Here is a 20,290-nt window from a genome sequence, read left to right as displayed (position 1 = left end):
TGAATTTATTATAAACAATTACTCTATAAAAGTAATTTTTTTATGTTTAATTAAGCATTGTTTTAGCCTGCCTGTTTCAATTGGTTCATGAATCATTTTCATTGTCATCATTCATCTCCTTAAATAATCCGATTTGATTGTAAACAAGCAAATCCAAATATTGGTAAAAAATAAATAAAACTGACCTACAAATATAGTTAAAACAGAGCATGGATTATTCGTTTATTATTCACATAAACACTTTTAGATATTTTCCATCAAATGTGGCCCTTCAGCACCTGCATGTTTTGTTACTTGGCAAATCCGTACCTATTGACCCCAATTTAGTCATGGGGATCCACAAGCAAGCGGCAAAAGACAGAGTATGACAGGAGGACCACTCCTGACAATTCGCACCACTTAACCTAACAAGCTAACACCATAGCAACAAATCACCCGGCGTCCATGTTCATTAGATAATTAGCAGCGGGATCGGATTGTCATTTGTTCCTCGACGACTGACGTCAAACACAGGATCCGTCACAAAGACTGGCAGTGGGCTTGTTCCTGCACTAATGACAAGATGTCTTAATTATCCGAGTTCAAGGTAATGATGTGCATCTTTTTCGGGGTCACAAAGATATGAATGCACATTCAGGGTGCAAGAGTAGTGCATTTCGGGTTAGCATGTCAGCCAATATTATGATACTTTGAGATTGCGCTAGGCGACTTAAAAAAAAGAACAATCTATCAAACAGACTTCCCCCCTTGCAGTTTTTTTCTAAACGTCAACATTCACAAAATTACAGTGATTCCTTGAAATACGAGAGTAATTTTTTTCACTGACCATGCTTGTATCTCAAAACACGTGCATCGCAGATGTTCATTCACCACTGAAATGAATTAAAAAGACATTCATGTGTTCCAGTTTCCCTTTAAAAAAATCCCCCCCCAAATTTTTTTAATAAGAAAAGTATCACTCCAATTATTGTATTTTATATCAACATTTTCGCTTCATTGCAATGAACACTGCGCTGCTCCTTCTGCTGTGTGTGCTTTGGTCACCTTGGGGCTATATGATATAAAAAATACAATTTGCATGGTGATACATGGAACTTCTCAGTCAGCACAGTAATATAGGTCGTTCTTCGTAGAGGATAGGGAATATATGACAGTGAGTACCGTTGATAATAGAAATAAAATAAATTAAATTAAATTGGAAAAAAAAATAAAATCTTGAAAAAAAACGCAGATAAACATTCAGTGAAAAATGGGCAAAAATAGAGAACACAAAACAAACAACAATATGCAAATCCGCAGGTGCCAAACCACCCGTACGGTGGGTTGCTGTTAGCAAGCCTTGTTATTCATGTGAGCAAACAGCACTTTGAACTCTGGAAGTCTCTAAAGATGACAAAAATAACAAAATAATCCTGACAAATAAACTACAAATGATCATTTATTCATCCATCACTACTTTGAGATAGACGAAGACAAGATAAAACCCCGTTCCCTCAAAGCTGCTGCATCTCCACAGGACGTCATGCAAACTTAATGATGCTTCCCGTGGGAGCGATGAGGAGGCAAAAACAATGCCGCTCAAATCATAATGCAGGAGCAAACCTCAAAACCAACAACGGGTGTGAATGGACCTGCAGTGTATCGATGCAAAGCGGATGTTGACAGCTGCTTGGGTTGGTCACACGATATCAGCTGTTCAAGTCAAATCCCCGTGTCAAGTGAAAACAGAGAATGAAACAATGACCGCAGCTGCCTATCCAAACAAAAGTCTGCCGTTTCAAATTTACCGACCTGTAAAATACTAGAATCTGATGAGAATGAAAAATAATTAGTTATAAAAAACTAGTTGTCCTGTTGCTTTTCTTTTGGGTTTTTATTGATCAAACACCTGATTTTCCGCACTATAAGGCGCACCTAAACGCATTCAATTTTCGCAAAAGCCGACAGTGCGCCTTATAATCCGATGCATCTTTTTTATGGGTCAATAATTCAGATTTCTTGGACGTAGTATTTTAAATGTTCCGTAAAGCAGCAGTGATTGTGAAAGCGCAATATAAATAAAGCTGTATTGTATTGTATTGTATTCCCTTTCGCCTAGCACCATCTAGTGGATGCTTAATGCAGTTGCAGCCACTACTGTCGCTTCAATTCTATGTGCCTTATAATTTGCTGCGCCCGACATTTGAAAACAGTTTTAAAATGGGCCATTCACTGAAGGTGTGCCTTATATGCCGAAGCGCCTTATAGTGCGGAAAGTACGGTAAATAAAGTGTGTGGAAGTAGTAGTCTAGTTACTAGGCCATTTGGGCCTCATTCACTATGAAATGGTGTTGGAAAGCGTCCTCTAGCGTGACTAACACCATGACTAACGATGGTGTTTTGCATCGTATGTTAGCATTAAGCTAACGTAAAGTGTTTTGGGGTTTTTTTCTGTTTGAAAGTGCTATATAAATACAGTTGCGTTGAGTTTTTTTAAAAATGTTTTTTAATAGAGAAGAGAAGAACAACTTACTCACTGATTGACAAAAACCGCAGATATGGACTGAACTGATCATTATTCCGGAATCCATGCCTAAATCTCAAATCCCCGATCATCCCATCGCTGCTCGGTCGTCCAAATGGGTTTCAGAAGCGATCAACTTGAGCTCGGCATAGCTGCCCGAAGGCCAAAGCAGCTTTCCGAGCACTTTACACTGGACGCACTTAACACAATACAGACTCCATTGATTTTCTCCACCACTGACACTTAATCTAACCCACAGTGATCTACGACCTTATTCCAGCACTAATTTCTTCTTGATCAGAGGTGATAAATATCGCATTGACATAACCAACTCTTTGCGTGCCGCATCAATGCGCCGCCGTGGTGTTGGAGTGCCGTGCAGCCTGTAGCACTCCCAGGTCTGCTTGGCAGTTTGAGAAACGACCACAGCTGCATTGGGGAACAAGAAACCTACTTTTGTTTTCAAAGCAGGGGGCTATATTTGAGACTTTTTAAAGACCATTCACAATATGCGGTCACTCGGGAATTCACCGTATGGGCTCAACATCATGATGTTTTGCTTTTGTTCACCATTTAAAAAAGTTCCCAGTGTCTTCATTACCTGTCTGTGATATTTTTCATCAAAATATACGAGGGATCAAAATGTATACAGAGGAGCCTTGAGATACAAGTTTAATTGTGACCGTCACCATGCTTGAAACTCAAAACATTTGCACATGGAGTCATCCTCTCCCCTATGAAATGAATGGAAATGACATTCGGCCGTCCAGCCCGTAACCACCCCCCCCCCCCCAAAAATTTTTTTTTTGTCATTTATCAATTGTGTACTTTATAAAATCATACAGTCCTAGAATCAAATGAAATATAAAATAGTCAATGTTGAACCTTTTTTTTTTTTACCTGTGATGATTGTCACATTGTCTGTTTGTGTTACTTCACCGTTTTTGTTAAAACTGATTCAAGCTTAAGAGCACAGCGACAACGATGCTACTTGTTAGCCAATCATAGGCTTTTATATTGTTACCATTAAGCTAGCGGATAAGTCTAAGGTAAAGTTGCTCTCTGTTTTAGGTTTTTAGTTTGACGGTAAACTTCAGTTTAGAGTGGCAATAAACACCCTTCAGCCTCTTTTTTGGCGGAATTCAGCACAATTTGCCAAATTTCTGTTTGGGAGTCAAAGGAAAAAACATATTTCAACAGGTCATAGCTTGAAAAAGTCACCGCTGTATTAAAAGAAAAAAAAATCCTGATGTCTCTTTGTACATGTTTATTTAAAAGTGATTTAAGGATCAATGGGCTACCCATTTTGACTGGTGTGTCTTGAACGCTGATCCATGCCTGGTTGAGGATAAGTTAAGTGGCTTCAGAAGGAGAGGTTAAATGAGTGCACGCTCGTGTGTGTGTGTGTGTGTGTGTGTGTGTGTGTGTGCTCCCACTGAGGTGTGGGACAGGGGCCACAGGTGAGATACCTCTAAATTACACACGAGTGGTCATTAATTATAGATGACACTTTGGTCGCATAAACGATTTCAACCTCAAATGAGGTCCGAGGGCGGCACAAATGTGTGTGCAAATGTGTGTGTGTGTGTGTGTGTATATATATACAACACTGGTTGATTCTTACCATGTGAGTGCGCGTGCACACGGACACGCGCACACGCACGCACGCACGCACACACACACACACACACGCACACAGACACACACACAGATTTTGGCATTGTGGTGTTACCCCATCCAGCACACGCCAGTGCTTTGATGAACACGGCTCATTATGCTAAAGAGCACCGCATGCCCAGACTTCCCTGCGCCTTCGTGAAAGGTTAACTCGGGATGGTTACACAGCACAGCCGGGGCCAGGGGGCCCGTGGGGGCCCCCGAGAGGGTGGGGCGTCCCGGGTGGGACGCACTGAGGCCGTTAGATGTCTGAGGACCTTAAATAAAAGTCCAAATATCAAGGGGACATCAAGGCGCTGGTAAAGATCGACACTTCAGCAACACAACGGGAAGAAATCAGCTGGGTTGGTCAATTTATTTATTTATTTTTAAACTGCCAGTAATGGCGAACAAGCGGTTAGCACGTCTGTCTCACAGTTTTTGGGGTGGGGTGGGGGGGGGGGGGTGGGGACTAAGTGCTTGAATCTGTGCAACCAGGAGCACTTTGTTACCTTAGCGTAGCTTGATAGTGCCATAGATAGTAACGTAACTAGACCTCACGTTAGCAGCATTGTTATTTTGGTTAAAGAGCTAACATATCTTACTACAAGTAGCTACAGTACATCTGATCGGACATTATATTAGGGATTCATCGGGCTATGCAATACGGGATTAAAATGTTAAGTTAAATTAAAACGTTTTTTTTTTGGAGTCGACTATAATGATAATGCTGCAATTTGTAGTGTGTTGTGTTATGATGTTCGTTGGTGCATGTTGGCATATGGAAAATGTTTTTGTCATCAAATACCCAGGCATGATTGGACATTATTTGGCGACTAAGATGCCGCTGCTCTGAAAACCTTTTCTGCTAATTTCTATTCACTTTGAATGACAGAATTTGTTAAAGAATGTTGTTGTTTTTTTTTTTGTATGGGCATATTCGGCATACATTTCATGAAGCGCTCCTTGATGTAAACGAAATGTAAACAGAAAAGTTGGTCGATTTTTAGGTCCGAATCACTCCTGCCGCTGGAGCCGCAGCCAGATGACACCTTGGAAATTCTGTCAACACCTGACATGGTGCTATAGTAGCCAGACGGGTGCTAACCCAAAGAAGGATTAACGATATGAGCCACAGTCTCATAACGAGGGGGCTGCCGGGGAGAAAACTGGAAATTGGCTGTCTCCAGAAAAGTGCTTATTGGGCCAAGTTGAAAGGAAACTGCTCAGATCCAAAACCCAAACATGAAGCATGATAAACGCAGGATCTGGATAAGGCTAAGCAGCTGTCTGCATTGTTGTTGTTTTTTTTTTGAGGCTCTAAAAATTAAGGTAAACAATGTACTTATTCATAAAATAATGCTATGCTTGTTATGGTACTCCTCCAGCCAGCTAAGCGAATGAGGACTGCGTGCTCATGGTTGCATGGCTTTCCCACGTTTAAGGCCCTTTTGGAGATATCATGCTTATGATTATTCTTCCAACAAAGAAGTCGGCCTTTTGGGTGTTTTGGCAATGCCTGAAAGTTTTTGAGGATTTGTGGACAGTTATGAAAAGGTTTCCCAATCGGCACAAAAGAGGGTGGCCATTTCTATGATTCCAGGACGCATGGAAAAAGTCTCAATGAACTGAACTGAACAGGAAGTCGGCCATTTTAATTTGCCATTAAACATCAAACGGTCATGACCTCAAAGCAGATTTAAAGTTTGGAATCAAATAAAATCGACCCACACACGTTTCACTGATCAACACAAAATTGGGTGGCCATAACAGCACGCAAAAAAAAAAAAGTCTCATTGACCCATGCCTGCGATCGAAGAGGAAGTCAGCCATTTTGAGATAATTCCAGGGTTTATACTTTGAAAACCTCCTACCAGGGAATTTGTCGAAGACAAAACGATGTTGTCGTTTTAAAAGGGAAGTCAAGTCAAGATGTCATATGACCAAAACAGGTGAGCCGTGATTGGTCGTTATGTTAGCCCTGTGATGTCATTTGCAGTCGACACCAAGTGGCAACATGGCCGCCCCCTGAGATGGATAAAAATGGGTGCATTTTGCTCGTTAATTCATGTTAAACAAAAGCAATATTGATAAGAATGCCGTGCTTAGATTAGTGGGAGCACATAGAATGCATTATAGTCCATATTTTAAACTTGACTTCCCCTTTAAATACACAATGTATTTCTGTACTTTTGTGTTGTGTTCAGTTTGACACAAAACTTCCACTGTGAGTGACATTATACAAACAGACTTTTTTTCTAACTGCTTGTTGTGAAATAAGTTGAGTTCACTGCCACTGTACACAATTTTTGCTCGCAAGCCAAGGTAAAATAATTGGCCGAAAGACAGCACCTATATAAGAAAACCCGTATCCAAAAAAAAAAATGTATCGCAAGGCAATCGCTGTAGCTAAAAATGCAAGGCATTTGACTGAACGGAAGGTTAAACAGCGGTGCCGAAACAAAGCGTTAATTAATTCATAATGACACACTGAATGGCCCTGAGGTTCAATCTTTACGAACCTGCCTATGTCTTTATTCTCCTGCCATCCTTCCTTTTCCCCTCCGAGTTACAGATTAGCGCGTAATTACATTAAGAATCAGCAAAAAATGTCGGATGACGGTGGGAGGGCGGTTAGATTTTCAAGAAGGCAGTGGAGGAGTACAGGCGTCGAAAGCAGCAGCAGGAGGAGGAGGAGGAGGAGGCCCGACCTTCGTCACGGGCCGGCTGATTGTCTGCTTTTAATCCTCGACCTCATTATCACCTCCAGGTCCGGCAGTGGCAGTAAATGAATCTATCTGCCGAGTGTCAAATCTTCACACCTTCGCCCTGGTAATCACCCCAAGGTGCAAATACACAAGATGGATAGGGCGCGAGGAGCTGAGGGAAGGGGAGGGGATGCTGGGAAGCAATGTGAGACCCCGACATTCCATCAAGAAAATCTCCTCCGTTCATAATTAAGGCAATTGTCCCGATGTTGTTTTGGCAGTTAAAGATGAGTAAATATTCAGTTTCTCTAAGGTCAAACCACTGAAAAAAGGTGTACATGTGACACTTATGGGAGAAGCACATGAAATACTGTCATCGTATTTGAATGTTACATTATTTTTGATACTTCTGGATGTAAATGTGCGTTTTTTTTCCTTCCCAAATGATACAGTGCCACATTGTAGTTACGGTTTGCCTTGGAGTGCCGTTATGAATTTTGCGAAACCATATCAATGTTTAATCACTTCCACATATTGCATATAGAGTGCACAACAAATTGATGGACGTTTTTAAATCTGAAGTCAAGAATAATGACTGTTATTGTGGATTACATAGGACAATTTGAAATTTTTGGATCCCCGCACCCTGCCCACCACCTTTTCCAGCTACTCCCCTCAGGCAGGTGCTACAGATCCATGCGCACCAAATCCAGCAGACACTTATACAGCTTCTTCCCTCTAGCCTTTAACTCCCTAAACAGTCACTGACGTAGTCACTCTTGTACAACAAATACTGCTACTGGTCACTCGAAAATGGTTCAATGATTTTCTGTCATAGTATTGTATTCCACCACTGATCACTTTAGCTCTGCTTGATACTTTGCACATTGTCTCACAGTTGTCACTGGGTGGTACCACCGCACTACGGTTCACTTACATTACGAAATGTCCTTCCATACCTATGTGTCATGTCCTTGTTTATGATGATACTAATGCAGCGTGTTATACCGGAGACAAATTCCTTGTGTGTTCTACATACTTGGCCAATAAAGATGATTCTGATTCTGATTCTGATTTTGGTTCAGACTTTAGCAAGCATCGTGGTCATGCTTGATTTGCTTTCGCGGGCCACATAAAATGATGTGGTGGGCCAGATCTGGCCCCCGAGCCTTGACTTTGACACCTGTGCTCTACACAGTATCTGACAGCGTTTGTATTTTTTTTTTTCAAAGCGGTCCAAGGAAACGCATCAAAGTCCAAATTTTTTGAACTTTTATTTTGTACTGGAGCCTCCCAAGAAAGCTTCCTACTGTTTTCACGTTTTGGATTTTATTTTCAAGATGAAACATTTGGATTCATTGTCACATAACGTGACGGCATATTAGAAAGCATGCATTTTATTTTCAACAACAACAAAATTTAAAAAATGAAAGGGTTAAAAACAAAAATATATTTTCTTTATATTTCGGCTTTTAACGGCAAACGGAAACATTGGAAATATACAGTATAGAAACAAAAAATATACGACTAATTAAAAAAAAAAAAACTCATCCTGCGTGGTAATTTTCCTTCTTTAGCCAACGCGTATGGAAATTCAAACAACCGCATCCCTGTTGTTTCCACACCATTTTACGAGACCTCCGTGAAAAATTATTGAGGTATTTTAAGAAAATGATTCTGTCTGTTATTTGAATCCCATTAATAATTCACACGGGCGAATGGCTTTAGGATCACTCTATTACACACTATCCTTGCCACTTCAATAATGCATGCTGATAGTTCCACAAGGTAGCAGAGATTTTTGTTAGATTTGTCCACGGGGCTTGTGACCATTGGAAGTATCGCAACTTATCACAGACGGAGGAGAAAAAAAAATGTCAAAAGTCATTTGGCTAAGAAGGAAGGTGACAAAGTAACAAGCACAAAGTGCACTTTTGGAGATGTCGAGTTTTTTTTTTTTTTGCGACAATAAAAATAATTCATAATTCATTATTTGGCAAAAAAAATGTCACGTGTCCAACACAAGTACGCAAGTACAGCGTATCTCCAAATACCGCCTGGAGATACATTAGTGTAAATATATACAGTGTATATATATTTTTTTGATTGGGAGGTACGGGTAACTGTATTTTTGCTTTCTTGAAGATTAGTTGACACTGTGCATCGTCACTTTCTAATGTCATCAAGCAACTCCAAATGTTTGCGAATTTTTCTCCAAAACAACAACAAAACTGTTTCTGTGTTTGAGATTAGCAACGATATACATTATTCCTGTTTTATATAAAAACACGCGTCTCCAAATTTGGTGAATTTCTCTTCAAAACCGAAAACCTTTTTCTTTGTGTTTCATATTAAAAAAAAATCCAGATGCATGTTTTTTTTTTTTAACAGTAACATTACTATACTGCATATTGTCACCAACAAATGAAAAAATCTTTGAAAAACGAGCCGAATAAAGAAACATACTGATGACACCAACAAAGACATAATAAAATGCAACATTGCACGACATTTGATCCAACTTCGCATCTCTGGAGAATGAGTGCCAGGAGGACGTCGCATGGCTAAATGGCGCACCAGGAGCAGGCTAACATATGCTAACGAGCACAAATGAGATTATTAGGAGGCGGCGTGTCATCGCTCTGACTGATCCACCATGTCAAACTAGCCAAGCCAATTCAATTAGGGCCTAGATGACTCCCTGGCTCTAGTGGAGACGTATGGTGCAGACGTTAAATATTGATGGAAACATACTCGAGATGCCACATTTATCCGTGTGCGAAAGGTGAACATGTCTCCTGCAGCTCATCACAAAGGCTAAATATGAGAAGCGTCCATTTGTCATCTCAGTGAAGATGCTAAACAGCGAAGAGGGAGGGAGGACACACACGTGACGATCCACTGGGTTAATTACGTTCAAAATGACACGCTGCTCTTGCCTATTATCCCCAGACCACACACAGTGAAAAATTCAGTTTTTCTTTTTCCTATTATCACCTGTGGTAGAGATCATTCATGTCATTGGCCTAATGTCTGAGAAACATACTGATTTTTATATCTAATAACGAAATAAAAGGCACCTTTCGACCAACAGCTCGCTAATCTTAGCTCCAAACAGAGATCTTCAAACAAGGAAGATGTCATCAGTAACCTCTCACGTCAACGTTTCTGAGCAAAATTCTCAAAGACCTCTTGTAATATAACAACGGGGTGAAAATTCTCCATACAAGCAGCAATGATTTAAATGATGCCAATAGAAAACCATTTGACGTAGATTTTTAGGTGGGCAAGGCAGTCGCACAAATTGCACATGCCGGAAACTGCCACAGCGCTAAAGAGCTGATGCTGAACACTTTTGAATAAAATAAATATGGAGGAGGCAAACGTACAAAATGCTTGCGTCGTTTTGGGAATGGTGTCATGGACAATGTGGAAGAATGAAAAATGTGGGAGTCTAAGGAAGGTTAGAAAAAAAAAAGACATATTGCCTACCTGCTGTTAAATTTCTCCGGGTGCTTCTCCCTCATCACGTGAAAACGATGTGCGATGGAGGCGTCCTGCAAAGTGAAATTTAGATGCTACATTAAGTCGGCACCGAATCCTGCATCTCTGCACTGTGAGGCCGACATGCTAACCAGTTAACTACCACATACATATGTGCGCACACACACACACACACACACTGCATTTTCCATACTATAAGGTGTTTCGGAGTATAAGGCGCACCTTCAATGAATGGCCTATTTTAAAACAGTTTTCATATACAGGGCGCACCGCATTATAAGGCGCATAGAATGGATGTGACAATAGTGGCTGCGGTTGCAGTATGACTCCACTAGATGGAGCTACGCTAAGGTGAATATCATAAAATACAGCTTTATTTATACTGACTTTCACAACCCCTGCAGCTTTAACAAAGTAAATCAAGTAAAAGCTACCAAGAAGAAGTGCATTGAATCATCAACTTATTGTTGCAAATTGTGTGATTATGGATCTCCTCAGTCTAATATTTACGGCAACTTCTTGCTCATTAACAGAGCACCACGTGGTGTGTGCTAAGACCGCGGTGTGAGGAGAGGTGGCGCGCTATTGACAAGGAGAGGCCTGATGACGGAGGCAGCTAATTAACCAAACACACATCGCCGATAATCACAGCTCCAGGTGGCTACAGACACCGTGGAAACCGTCCCCCCTTCCCTTCCACCACCTCTTCTCCTCTGACACTCTTGACCACCCTCTCACCCTCTTTCGCAGCCACCAGAAGCCGTAGACGAGAGGCGGAAAAAAGTGTGAAGGGGGTTTTTTTTCTTCTTTTTTTTTTTTAAACATAGCATATGTTAGAGAAGCGTGACTGACACAGACACTTCAGTTGCATATTAACACCACGCCGTCTGCTTGGACCATTTTTGAAACCAAACTTTGAGCGTGGAGTTCATTTGCAAGTTTACTTGTTGGTAGATTTTGATCAAAAGCAGTGAATCTTCTGCTGGGATGTCACACAATTTAATAAGTAAGGTCTCGGTGAGTATGAGTAAGCCAAATTGAAGACTTTCTAGACTTATCTTGACAAATTTATTCCTTTCCAGAAAGAGGCGAAATGATATCTGCTTTAAATGAAACCTTCCTGCTATGTGCTCTGAATAAACACAGATACTTTTCTCGTCCCTTTGTTGGCAAGAGATATTGAATGTCACGGGCTTCTCCATTGTGTACCTGCGCACCAAGCATGAATTCGGACGTATCATGACTTACGGACAACGTGGCACTCGATTAAACTTGTGTTGCTTTGAACATTCTGCCGGTTTATTGGGAACAACAGTTTTTGTGTGTTGTCATATCACGACCAGCTAGTAGCCGGAAGAGCTATTTTTTTTTTCACCACTAAAAATACATTCGCACACCAACAAGAGAACAAATCTCAATCAAGTTGTTCATTTGATCTCTTGTGTATGTCTGCAAAATTGGAAGCAGTGAAATCCGGCGATTGATTGGAAAGGGAAGAAAATAATGTCTCTCGAAGTAAGTCAGCGTTTGACTTCTTGGGAACCGCCCGTAATCACATATTTCTGCTTCTCTCATAGGATCTTGATTCTGTGTTTGGTGAGCCATCTCTACAATTTTCAATATGAGATCTGCAATAAAATTTGAATTTAGTTGGAGGTTTTTAACAGATCTAAACCCGGGGTGCTAATAATCACGGACGAAGCTGTACAACATCTTTGGGATATTGGATTATATTTTGTATGAAATGGAGATTTTTCTCATGGAAAATATGTACTTTGCCTCACTAAAGGTGAGGAAACACTGATCCAGAAGTCGAGGGAGGTTTGGGACAGGGTCTACATAGCGGAAGTAATTGACACTGAGAATAGCGTCTTCTTTTCATCCCAGAAAAATAACCATTCATCCATCGAGCATCCATTTTGAATAGCGCTTCTGCTCTGGAGTCTGTGCTAGCTGACGTCGGGCAAGAGGAGTTCGAACCACGAGCTCAGAATTGGTCGATGTTCTATTCACACATCCACCATGCTGCCCAAATAAACCAAATCTAAGCACTTTGTTCAGATGGTTGAAACATCATGGTGCTCTTAAAATCACTACTTCTGGTGTAAAGTCCCTGTGATGGAAAGGTTTAGCCCCGCAGAGGCCGGGCGGTGGCGTCCGTGTGGGTTTGGCTCAGCAGCTTGACCTCCTTAAGTCGCCGCGGTGAAGCTTTTGGTGTTGCTTGTCAACGCCTCAACCCAAAGGGGAGACAACTAACTAGCTGACTACCTCCCTCCCGGCTGGCTACTCTTGTCCTGTTTGTAAGAGAATCAAGTTCCCTCAGATACATCCATCATCTCACCTCTCCGATTGCTGCGTCTGCAGGGAATCAGCCAAAACACTTCTTTTGGTCTTTTTGAGGAGACATCAAGAAGAAAAAGAGGTGCCATTGATTTTTTTTTTGGTCTTCCTCTTTTGGCTTCTGCTAAGTTTGTGCACTAGCAGGGGGTCCTCCTTGTGTTTCAATCGTGCCACTCAAAAAGGAGGGGTGGATCAAAACACATTGTTGGAAAGGAGGAGGAGGAGGTGACGGAGGAAAGGGGGAGTCGAGCGGAACAAGCCCCCTCCAAAAAAAGTTTGCGGGAACTCGTTTTCCGTATTCCTCACAATTGTTATCGAGCCAGACAGCTTTGCTGAGTTCAGCCTCTTTTTTCAAAGACCTTGCCAGCATTTTGTGGCCGACACTTAGAAGTGTGAATTAAAGGAAACGTCAGCGTCCTCACTTGATTACTTTAAGCTTCGCCGTACCGGCTACATTCCATCCATCCTTTCATTCATTTTCAACACCGCTTATTCTGAACAGGGTCGTGGTGGTGCACCTTATATAAGGAACACGGTTTGAATGGTAAACAAGTTGTATTGACTGCATTTATTTTAATATTTTGTTTCACATCAAAGAAATAAGTTCGAACTGGAAACGGTTTCTCTGTTGAGTAATGACTATATTGGTTAGCATATGGGTGGTTATCACAAAGTATGGTGTATTTTAGCTAGCTAGCTAGGTAGATAGCAGTTGTAATTGTAAGATGAGGTACTCATGAGTTAAGGAACCACTGTACCAAGAACTAAAAGATCCTGACACATTACAGTCACCTGCGACACTGCCCGAAAATAATTACTAATGTAAAATTGTGTCGGGCAAATTAACGTGGGACATGTGTAATGTCCTCACATAACTCAAGATTCAGCCCAATTAGAAGCAGGGCCCCGGCGCTTTCATGTGCCTTTCATGTGGGGAGAGTAATGTCCGCCGAAAGGAATGTGGCGCGGTCATTAGGCCAACTGACTGCATTATGCTAGCGTAGTGCACGCCCTGATTAGTTCTGTCTTTCAGCCCTGATTGTAATCATTGAATGTCATGTTGAATCGGGGGAAAAAAAGATGGTTACTTCTTTTAATCTATCCATCTAGATTATCCATCTTTTATGCCGGGCTCTTTTAGTGTGTTTAAAGTGTGTATAAAAAGTCACTAGCTCCTTTTGGTTTGTAAAAAACTTGTATATCCTTTTTGTGGACACAAAAGTGTGTATAAAATGTCCTTCAACTTCACGTGGCACAACTTTACTACAGCGTGATGAAGCTACATGGTTAGCACTGCCAATTGCTGATCTTTTGATTTGGGCGGTTTCATTATAGAAACAATCTACTTTCCATCAACATAATCTCTGAGGTAATTATTAGCTTGACTTGTCGTGTAATCTTTACTTTCGCCTACCGCATCCCTCGAAAAACATTATGGAAAATGTGTCAGAAAATATATGACACTCTAAATCTATAGAGAGCTCAAAGTCTTCTTAATCCCCACAAACAACTTCATTTGTTAACATCACGCCTACTGGCTGATGCTGCGCAATTTATAATGACTATCGAAGCAAAAGTGTGGACAGACGCAAATAATTTGCATTATAGATGGTAATTGGTTTGAATCGGCGAACTATCAATCTCGTCTATTGTATTGTTCGCACTTGTATTAGAATTCAAGTTTTGGAGTGCCTTGCCGTCACCAAGAAAAAATATATATATAACATCTGAATCTGCGACTCACCACGCCAATAGAGAAGTAGTTGTTGATGATGCTGTACGGCACCGGGTCACCCCGCTCGTCCTTGTCGGTGGCCGTGACGTCGATCTTCCAGCGGTCCAGCATTACCTCGCTACTGTTCTCAATGTCATGCAGGATCTTGAGCAGGCTCTCACCCTCATAGCCTTCGTGAAAGGGAAAGGTCACAGTGTTTATCCTTCAACCCAAGTTTGATAAAATTATGATACCTGAACGTTATAAATAGCCGAGAAGAGAAAGACACTGACTGTGCTGGAAATCATTTCATCATTCCACATTCCCTTCACACTATATAAGAATTTTTATACAGTGAACTTTATTATTGACTAAAAAATGACACTAAAATTAGGGAATGAGTGAATGATTCCGAACACAACAACTGCATTCAAAGTTATTCATCATTCACTCCTTGTTAATCTCTGCACTGGGATTTTTTATATTGTGCATTGTATACGATAGTTGACTTATCAGTCAAATAAAAATAGTTTTGGTCGACTACTGGTGCACCTTTAATTGCATAATTGGTGTGACGAAATTACAACGTAGTGGATATTGGTAATCGGAATCCAATTGTTAATTGCCATTGACGAACATCCACATCAAGTATGCTTTTCAATTGGTAGGCGTTTATGAGGGTCTCGCCTCGTTTTTTCGTGAATCTCAAGTTTGTAAACCATTGTAATAACAAACAGATCCTTGTCAATGGTCATGTTCTGTCGCTCTGGATTTGAGATCAACACAGCTTTTTGACATTTGAACCGCATTACAAAATGGCTACCTCACCGTACATGTCACAATAAAGCGGATAAGGACTAATTTCCACCAAAGCTAATGTTTTCTTATTGAGCTCACCAGCTTCTGCCACCTCTTATGTAATAGGTACATAAAATGTGATTCTTGCACAAACAAATCTAAACCGTGGATGTTTTTGTTCTGTGGCTTTGTTTCTCTTCCAGTACCTCCTCCCCAGCGCAGACATCTGGCCAGATCATTTCCTGTGCCGAGCGGAAGTACACATACTGGTGGGTTCCGGTCCAAGTTGGCCTTGTCTAGAAAACGAGAGACGAAGTTACAACTCTGGAAATCAATCAGAGCAAAGTGAGAGAAAGGACAAAAAAAAAAAAAAATCAATTTTGAGCACTGCTCTGGTGCTAGTTAACGTAAACAACATGGTGGTCTATTTCCAGAGGCACGTTTTGTCCAACAGCCATTCCCTCTTATTACCTTGCTCTTGTTTTGATTGATAAAAAATTGAGGCAATTTTATTTATTTTTTTTGCGGGCTGTTCAAGTTAAGACGTAGTCGTGGCCAAATAAAGACAAGCGGGGCGATTCTTTCGTCTTCTTTCTATATTTTCTTTCAAATGGTCCAAATAATGACTAATATGCTGTTTCATCATCCCGTTTTACCACCCTCGAACACCCACGGTCGCGTGTAATGAAAGTGTTTACATACACGCCAACTGTGTATCTACTTCTAGTCAATAATGATGCAAGCTTCGAAAACTGATTTAAAAAAAAAATGAGTGTTGAAGCAGGTGTATGTTGTCAAAGAGGGGCATAAATGACAGCCCGGTAAATCGCTGGAAATGGTGAAAGGGTTCTGTACCAATAAAGTCGAGGATCCAGCCCACCGTCCCATCCCCTCCGCAGGCCAGCACCCGGAAATCGGGAACGTCTCGGAAGAAATTCAACCTGCGAGGGACGAGTAAAGCTTGTTACAGTTGTTGTTTTACACAGTAATAGAAGAGCTTGAATGACCTCCGCCGAAGCCGTACAGCGACGCGCCGCTCTAGTGGCGTTCATCATTCCTTGAAATAATGTCGCCGTAAAGGATTATGGGTAATACCGGCTTTCTTTTGATAAATGTTGATCAGGAACAGTCTTTGCTTTAAATGCCTCGGGGCACCTTTCACAAGCATTTTTAGAATTCCAACAACCTGACCTCGAAGCACTTTTGGATCATTTTGCCGCGATAAGAAAGGAAAGTCCCTCAGTATACTGTATAACAAAATCTGAAGCACAGAGTGTCTTGTCTGTTGCAGGCTTCAGGAGAACAATTTTTGATTAAGTTCCGTCATTTTTTGACGACTAAAGTAAATGAATTGCATATTATTTCGAAACCTTTATGAGCATTTTAAGGCAGATTCATAGTCAGTGATACAGATGATTTGGCCGAAACATCAGAACCTTGACGAGTACTCGCCACTCCGCTGCGCCCCTTCTAATAATAATAATAAAATTGCCGATCACTCATCTGCTGCCTGGTGCAGGGCTAATCGGATCACAACGGCCAATGTTCAGTTGGACGTCTTCCGTTCCTTCACAATAACAAAGCGCTAACTGAATGAAGGCTCGCATGGCGGCTAAATGACTCGCTCAATTACACCCCGACGGGGACGGGCAAACCGCATTAAAGAGGCAAACAGACGGCCGCGCACATGAAAGGCAACTTTGGGTCCATTGAAAGAGCAAGAAGCAAACACTTCATTTGCGCTTATTGCGTTAGCCAGGGAGCTAATTGACAGCAGCAGGGTGTGCGCCCGGCCAGCAGCGTCCACTTCGCTAATGCGGCAGAGAAAATACGAACCAGGGCGCAGCGGCGCGAGGTCACTGGGAAATTTCTGGGATTTGAGAGGGAACAGATTTTGGGCGGGTAACGGAAGACGAAGGCGACGACACAGCCTCCCTTTTGCTTGCGCCGTGTGCCGCTCAGCTTTTATTCCTGATAAAGGCAGCGAGGCTCAGCTAATCGAAGCCAAACAACGTAGCGGCAGGCACGACAGCGGCGCCGACGCTAGATGCCGAAGGCCAAGAGGGGAAACCCGACGCATGGAAATCAAACATTCCCGAGCTTAATCACAGACGGCCGTCGTCTGGAAACGTCACACTGGCCGCTCGTCTAGCTGCTCATCTGTATGCCGGATCACATGTCGTCTCAAAGATGCGCGTAAGCACCGAAGGCCTCTCACGCATGCAATGCTGGTTATTACGCATGAGCAATGCAAAATGGTACTGAATTTGTCAACAGGTAATAATAAGCAGACAAGATTTGAAGTGCGTTCTCCCCGCAACGCTTTTTCCTGTCCCGCCTTTTCCAAATTTTGAAGTAAAATGTGGCTGCGTTTGGCTCCCAGAAGAAGCCAATGTGTCAGAAGAAATGTTCTTTGACGCTTAAAATTCGATTCTGGAATCCTTCTTCTTTAAAGATGAACATTTTGTGCTGCCGAATGGTGAAAATGTTCTCAAAACTATTTTTGTGGCGATGACTTCCCTCAGGATGTTTTTTTTACCCCCCTTGACAAAAACACTTCAGAATTAACATTACATTATGGAGGTGAGACTGAAACAACATGGCCTTTCACTTCATGAGTTTCCAATCAAACAAGACGGACGGGCATGTTTAAGTCGTTTAAGTCTTCCTTAGCGGAGGTCCGTGACTATTTGGCTGAAGTACTTACCCTGGCATGGGTCCATTCTTAGCCAGGTTGTACACCTGTCTCGGGTTTAGGAGGTACTGGAACTTCCTGTAGATCCTGCAGAAGTGCCACATCACCAAATAAGGCAACAACAACAAGTTCCTGTTGAAATGCTGTGTGACCAAATAAGGCCATGTTACTCTCAACTCTCAGTAGAAATTTCACATTAACCAAATTAAGGCAACAAACAAGGGTGCCACCTTTCAAATCTGAAAATAAGCGTTACGGCAAAACCATGGCAGCGGAAGATATTCGAACATTTGGCTCCCCAAAACCATGAAATGCAGATAAATCACTTTTTTTTTTAAATATGAAAACCCCGCCCACAATGCTTTGATTTAATTTATTTACCATGTCATATTCGCCTCTGGGCCTTGGGGTCACTTGCTGGTCAGTAAGGAAGGAGAAGTCAAGAAGGCATTTCGACATACTTCAAGTTAAAGTGCTTTCTTAGCAATGCATATTGTTATTTTATTTCTAGACTGAAGTAGCCCTTTCAGGGACAGCGATTACTACAGTGGACAGCTTATGTTGTCATGTTACAGGGTGCATGAAAGTTTTAAGAGGAAGAAAAAAAATGAAACACTTGTAAACTAGCGTGTATATATCTTCAAGGCTGACTAGAATGAACTAGGGTGAACTTGAGCATACTGATGCTAGAGTCTTTCCCCCTACGTGTGACGCGGTGAGACGGACTGGCCGGCGGCGGGGCGGGACATACCCTGAGACCCCCTTTGAGGAGAAGCCATTAGAAAGACTAATTCATTTTAATTCCAATTTCATTATGTCAACTGGCTGAAGTCATATTTTGATCTCATAATTTAAACAAATGGGGGGCCGGCATAATAAGGAGCGAGTGATGATGTTTCAGTAATAACCCAATTAGCCCGGAGTTACAGAGAGGGCCCGGGTGGTGAGGAAGGGGTCGCTAACAATGGGGGGGGGGCAAAAAAAAAAGGCAGTCTTTGCTTTCGATAGTTGTTATCAGAGCCCAGGATGCAGTGTGAAGGTGGTCTTTAAATTGGGCCAAATTGCCCACGTTTTGGATGGCGTTCCCACACTCATAAAACTCACTATATTTGTGCTAGTGATGTCATCCCACAAAGCTAGGTTCGTTGAGTATCCTGACATTTGGAAGGCATGTCTTCCAATAATAGACTACCTGATGAGACACAGAAAGTAAAGTATAACATTTTGACTTGAGGAAGCCATTTTTAGCATCATTTTGGCTAATCCCAGGGGTCCTAAAGAGAACAGTTCTGTTCCATTACGACCAAATATGAAACTCGTCTATGATACATTCTACATACGATCATTCATACAACAAAGAGGATGCATGAAGGTGGTTAAGATTGAATGACTGCCTGTGTCTTATGTGTTGTGTTGTATTATTTTGTTATTTTGACTTCAAGATGGCGTCGCGTGAGTGGCTGCCTTTACAGCAGCTCCGATATTTTTTTTTCTTCTACTTCTTCCTTTCATAACTTTGCTGCTGTGAATTGGGAATTTCTCCATTGTGAGACTAATAAAGGTTTTCTTATCTTATCTTACACAGCTGCCCCACACTACATTTTGAAATATTTGAGTTTGATGGCTCACCGTAAACACATACCTGTAATGACTAAGATGAACAAGGTCTGAGACAGTTTAAAACCGTCATGCATCCTGTCAACTGAAACCTGATAAGCTGTCCACTGTAGTAACCGCTGTCCCCAAAAGAGTTAACTTATCACCGTGAAATTTGGTGGGCATATCTACAGTGTTATAAGCAAACCCACAAAAACTTATTTCGAGGCCTTGGTCCGAAAAGCCACTGGAAGTCGATCAACCTGGTTTCTACTGTCGCTGCCATTTTAGGTTCATTTTGAATATTTCCAGGAGCCCTTAAAAGACAGACCCAGACTAATATGTGAGAAATTAAAGAGTTACCTTTGTGTGTGTGTGTGTGTATAGCAATGAAGTTACAGTATTTTGAATACACCAATCCACCTTAACTCATTCAGTACCAGCCAATTCTGGACCAAGTCTGAAAAGACGTTTAAAAACGTCTTTGGGAGTGAATGAGTTTTAAACAAAGCACAAACAAAAGAGACGGCTTGTGGCCTTATTTAGAGCAAATTAATTCAGAGTGACATATAAAATCATTGATAACTTAAAAACCACAACAGCACAGCACAAACAACTGAGGTCTTCCGAGGCTGTACAGAGGCAGAGGCGTTTTTTGGTGTTTTATTTTTGATCGAAACAAACGGTGTACTCACCTCTCTCCCTGTTTGCCACCGCTCTTCGGATTGACAAACACCAGCAGCGGATGAGTGCCCTCTATGGTCGTGATCTGAGCG

At 41.6% G+C, this 20,290-nt stretch overlaps 1 protein-coding gene across 1 annotated transcript in view; it reads right to left on the bottom strand.

Annotated features, from left to right (window-relative positions):
- dgkb (diacylglycerol kinase, beta) overlaps positions 1–20,290 on the bottom strand; it is a 51,573-nt gene that overhangs the window by 9,832 nt on the left and 21,451 nt on the right. The window contains exons 15-20 of the mRNA XM_086114340.1: positions 20,210–20,283; positions 17,931–18,005; positions 16,079–16,164; positions 15,430–15,519; positions 14,456–14,616; positions 10,360–10,424 (exon numbers count right to left, since the gene is read on the bottom strand). Of these exons, the coding sequence (XP_085970466.1) occupies positions 10,360–10,424; positions 14,456–14,616; positions 15,430–15,519; positions 16,079–16,164; positions 17,931–18,005; positions 20,210–20,283 (551 nt within the window). The remainder of the gene's footprint in view (positions 1–10,359; positions 10,425–14,455; positions 14,617–15,429; positions 15,520–16,078; positions 16,165–17,930; positions 18,006–20,209; positions 20,284–20,290) is intronic.

This window comes from Hippocampus guttulatus, chromosome 6, assembly GCF_054856545.1.
Source record: "Hippocampus guttulatus isolate MCC_2025c chromosome 6, RoL_Hgut_1.0, whole genome shotgun sequence".
Taxonomy (NCBI): domain Eukaryota; kingdom Metazoa; phylum Chordata; class Actinopteri; order Syngnathiformes; family Syngnathidae; genus Hippocampus; species Hippocampus guttulatus.
Note: the sequence above shows the minus strand (reverse complement) of the source record. Positions and strands in the feature narration are given on the sequence as shown.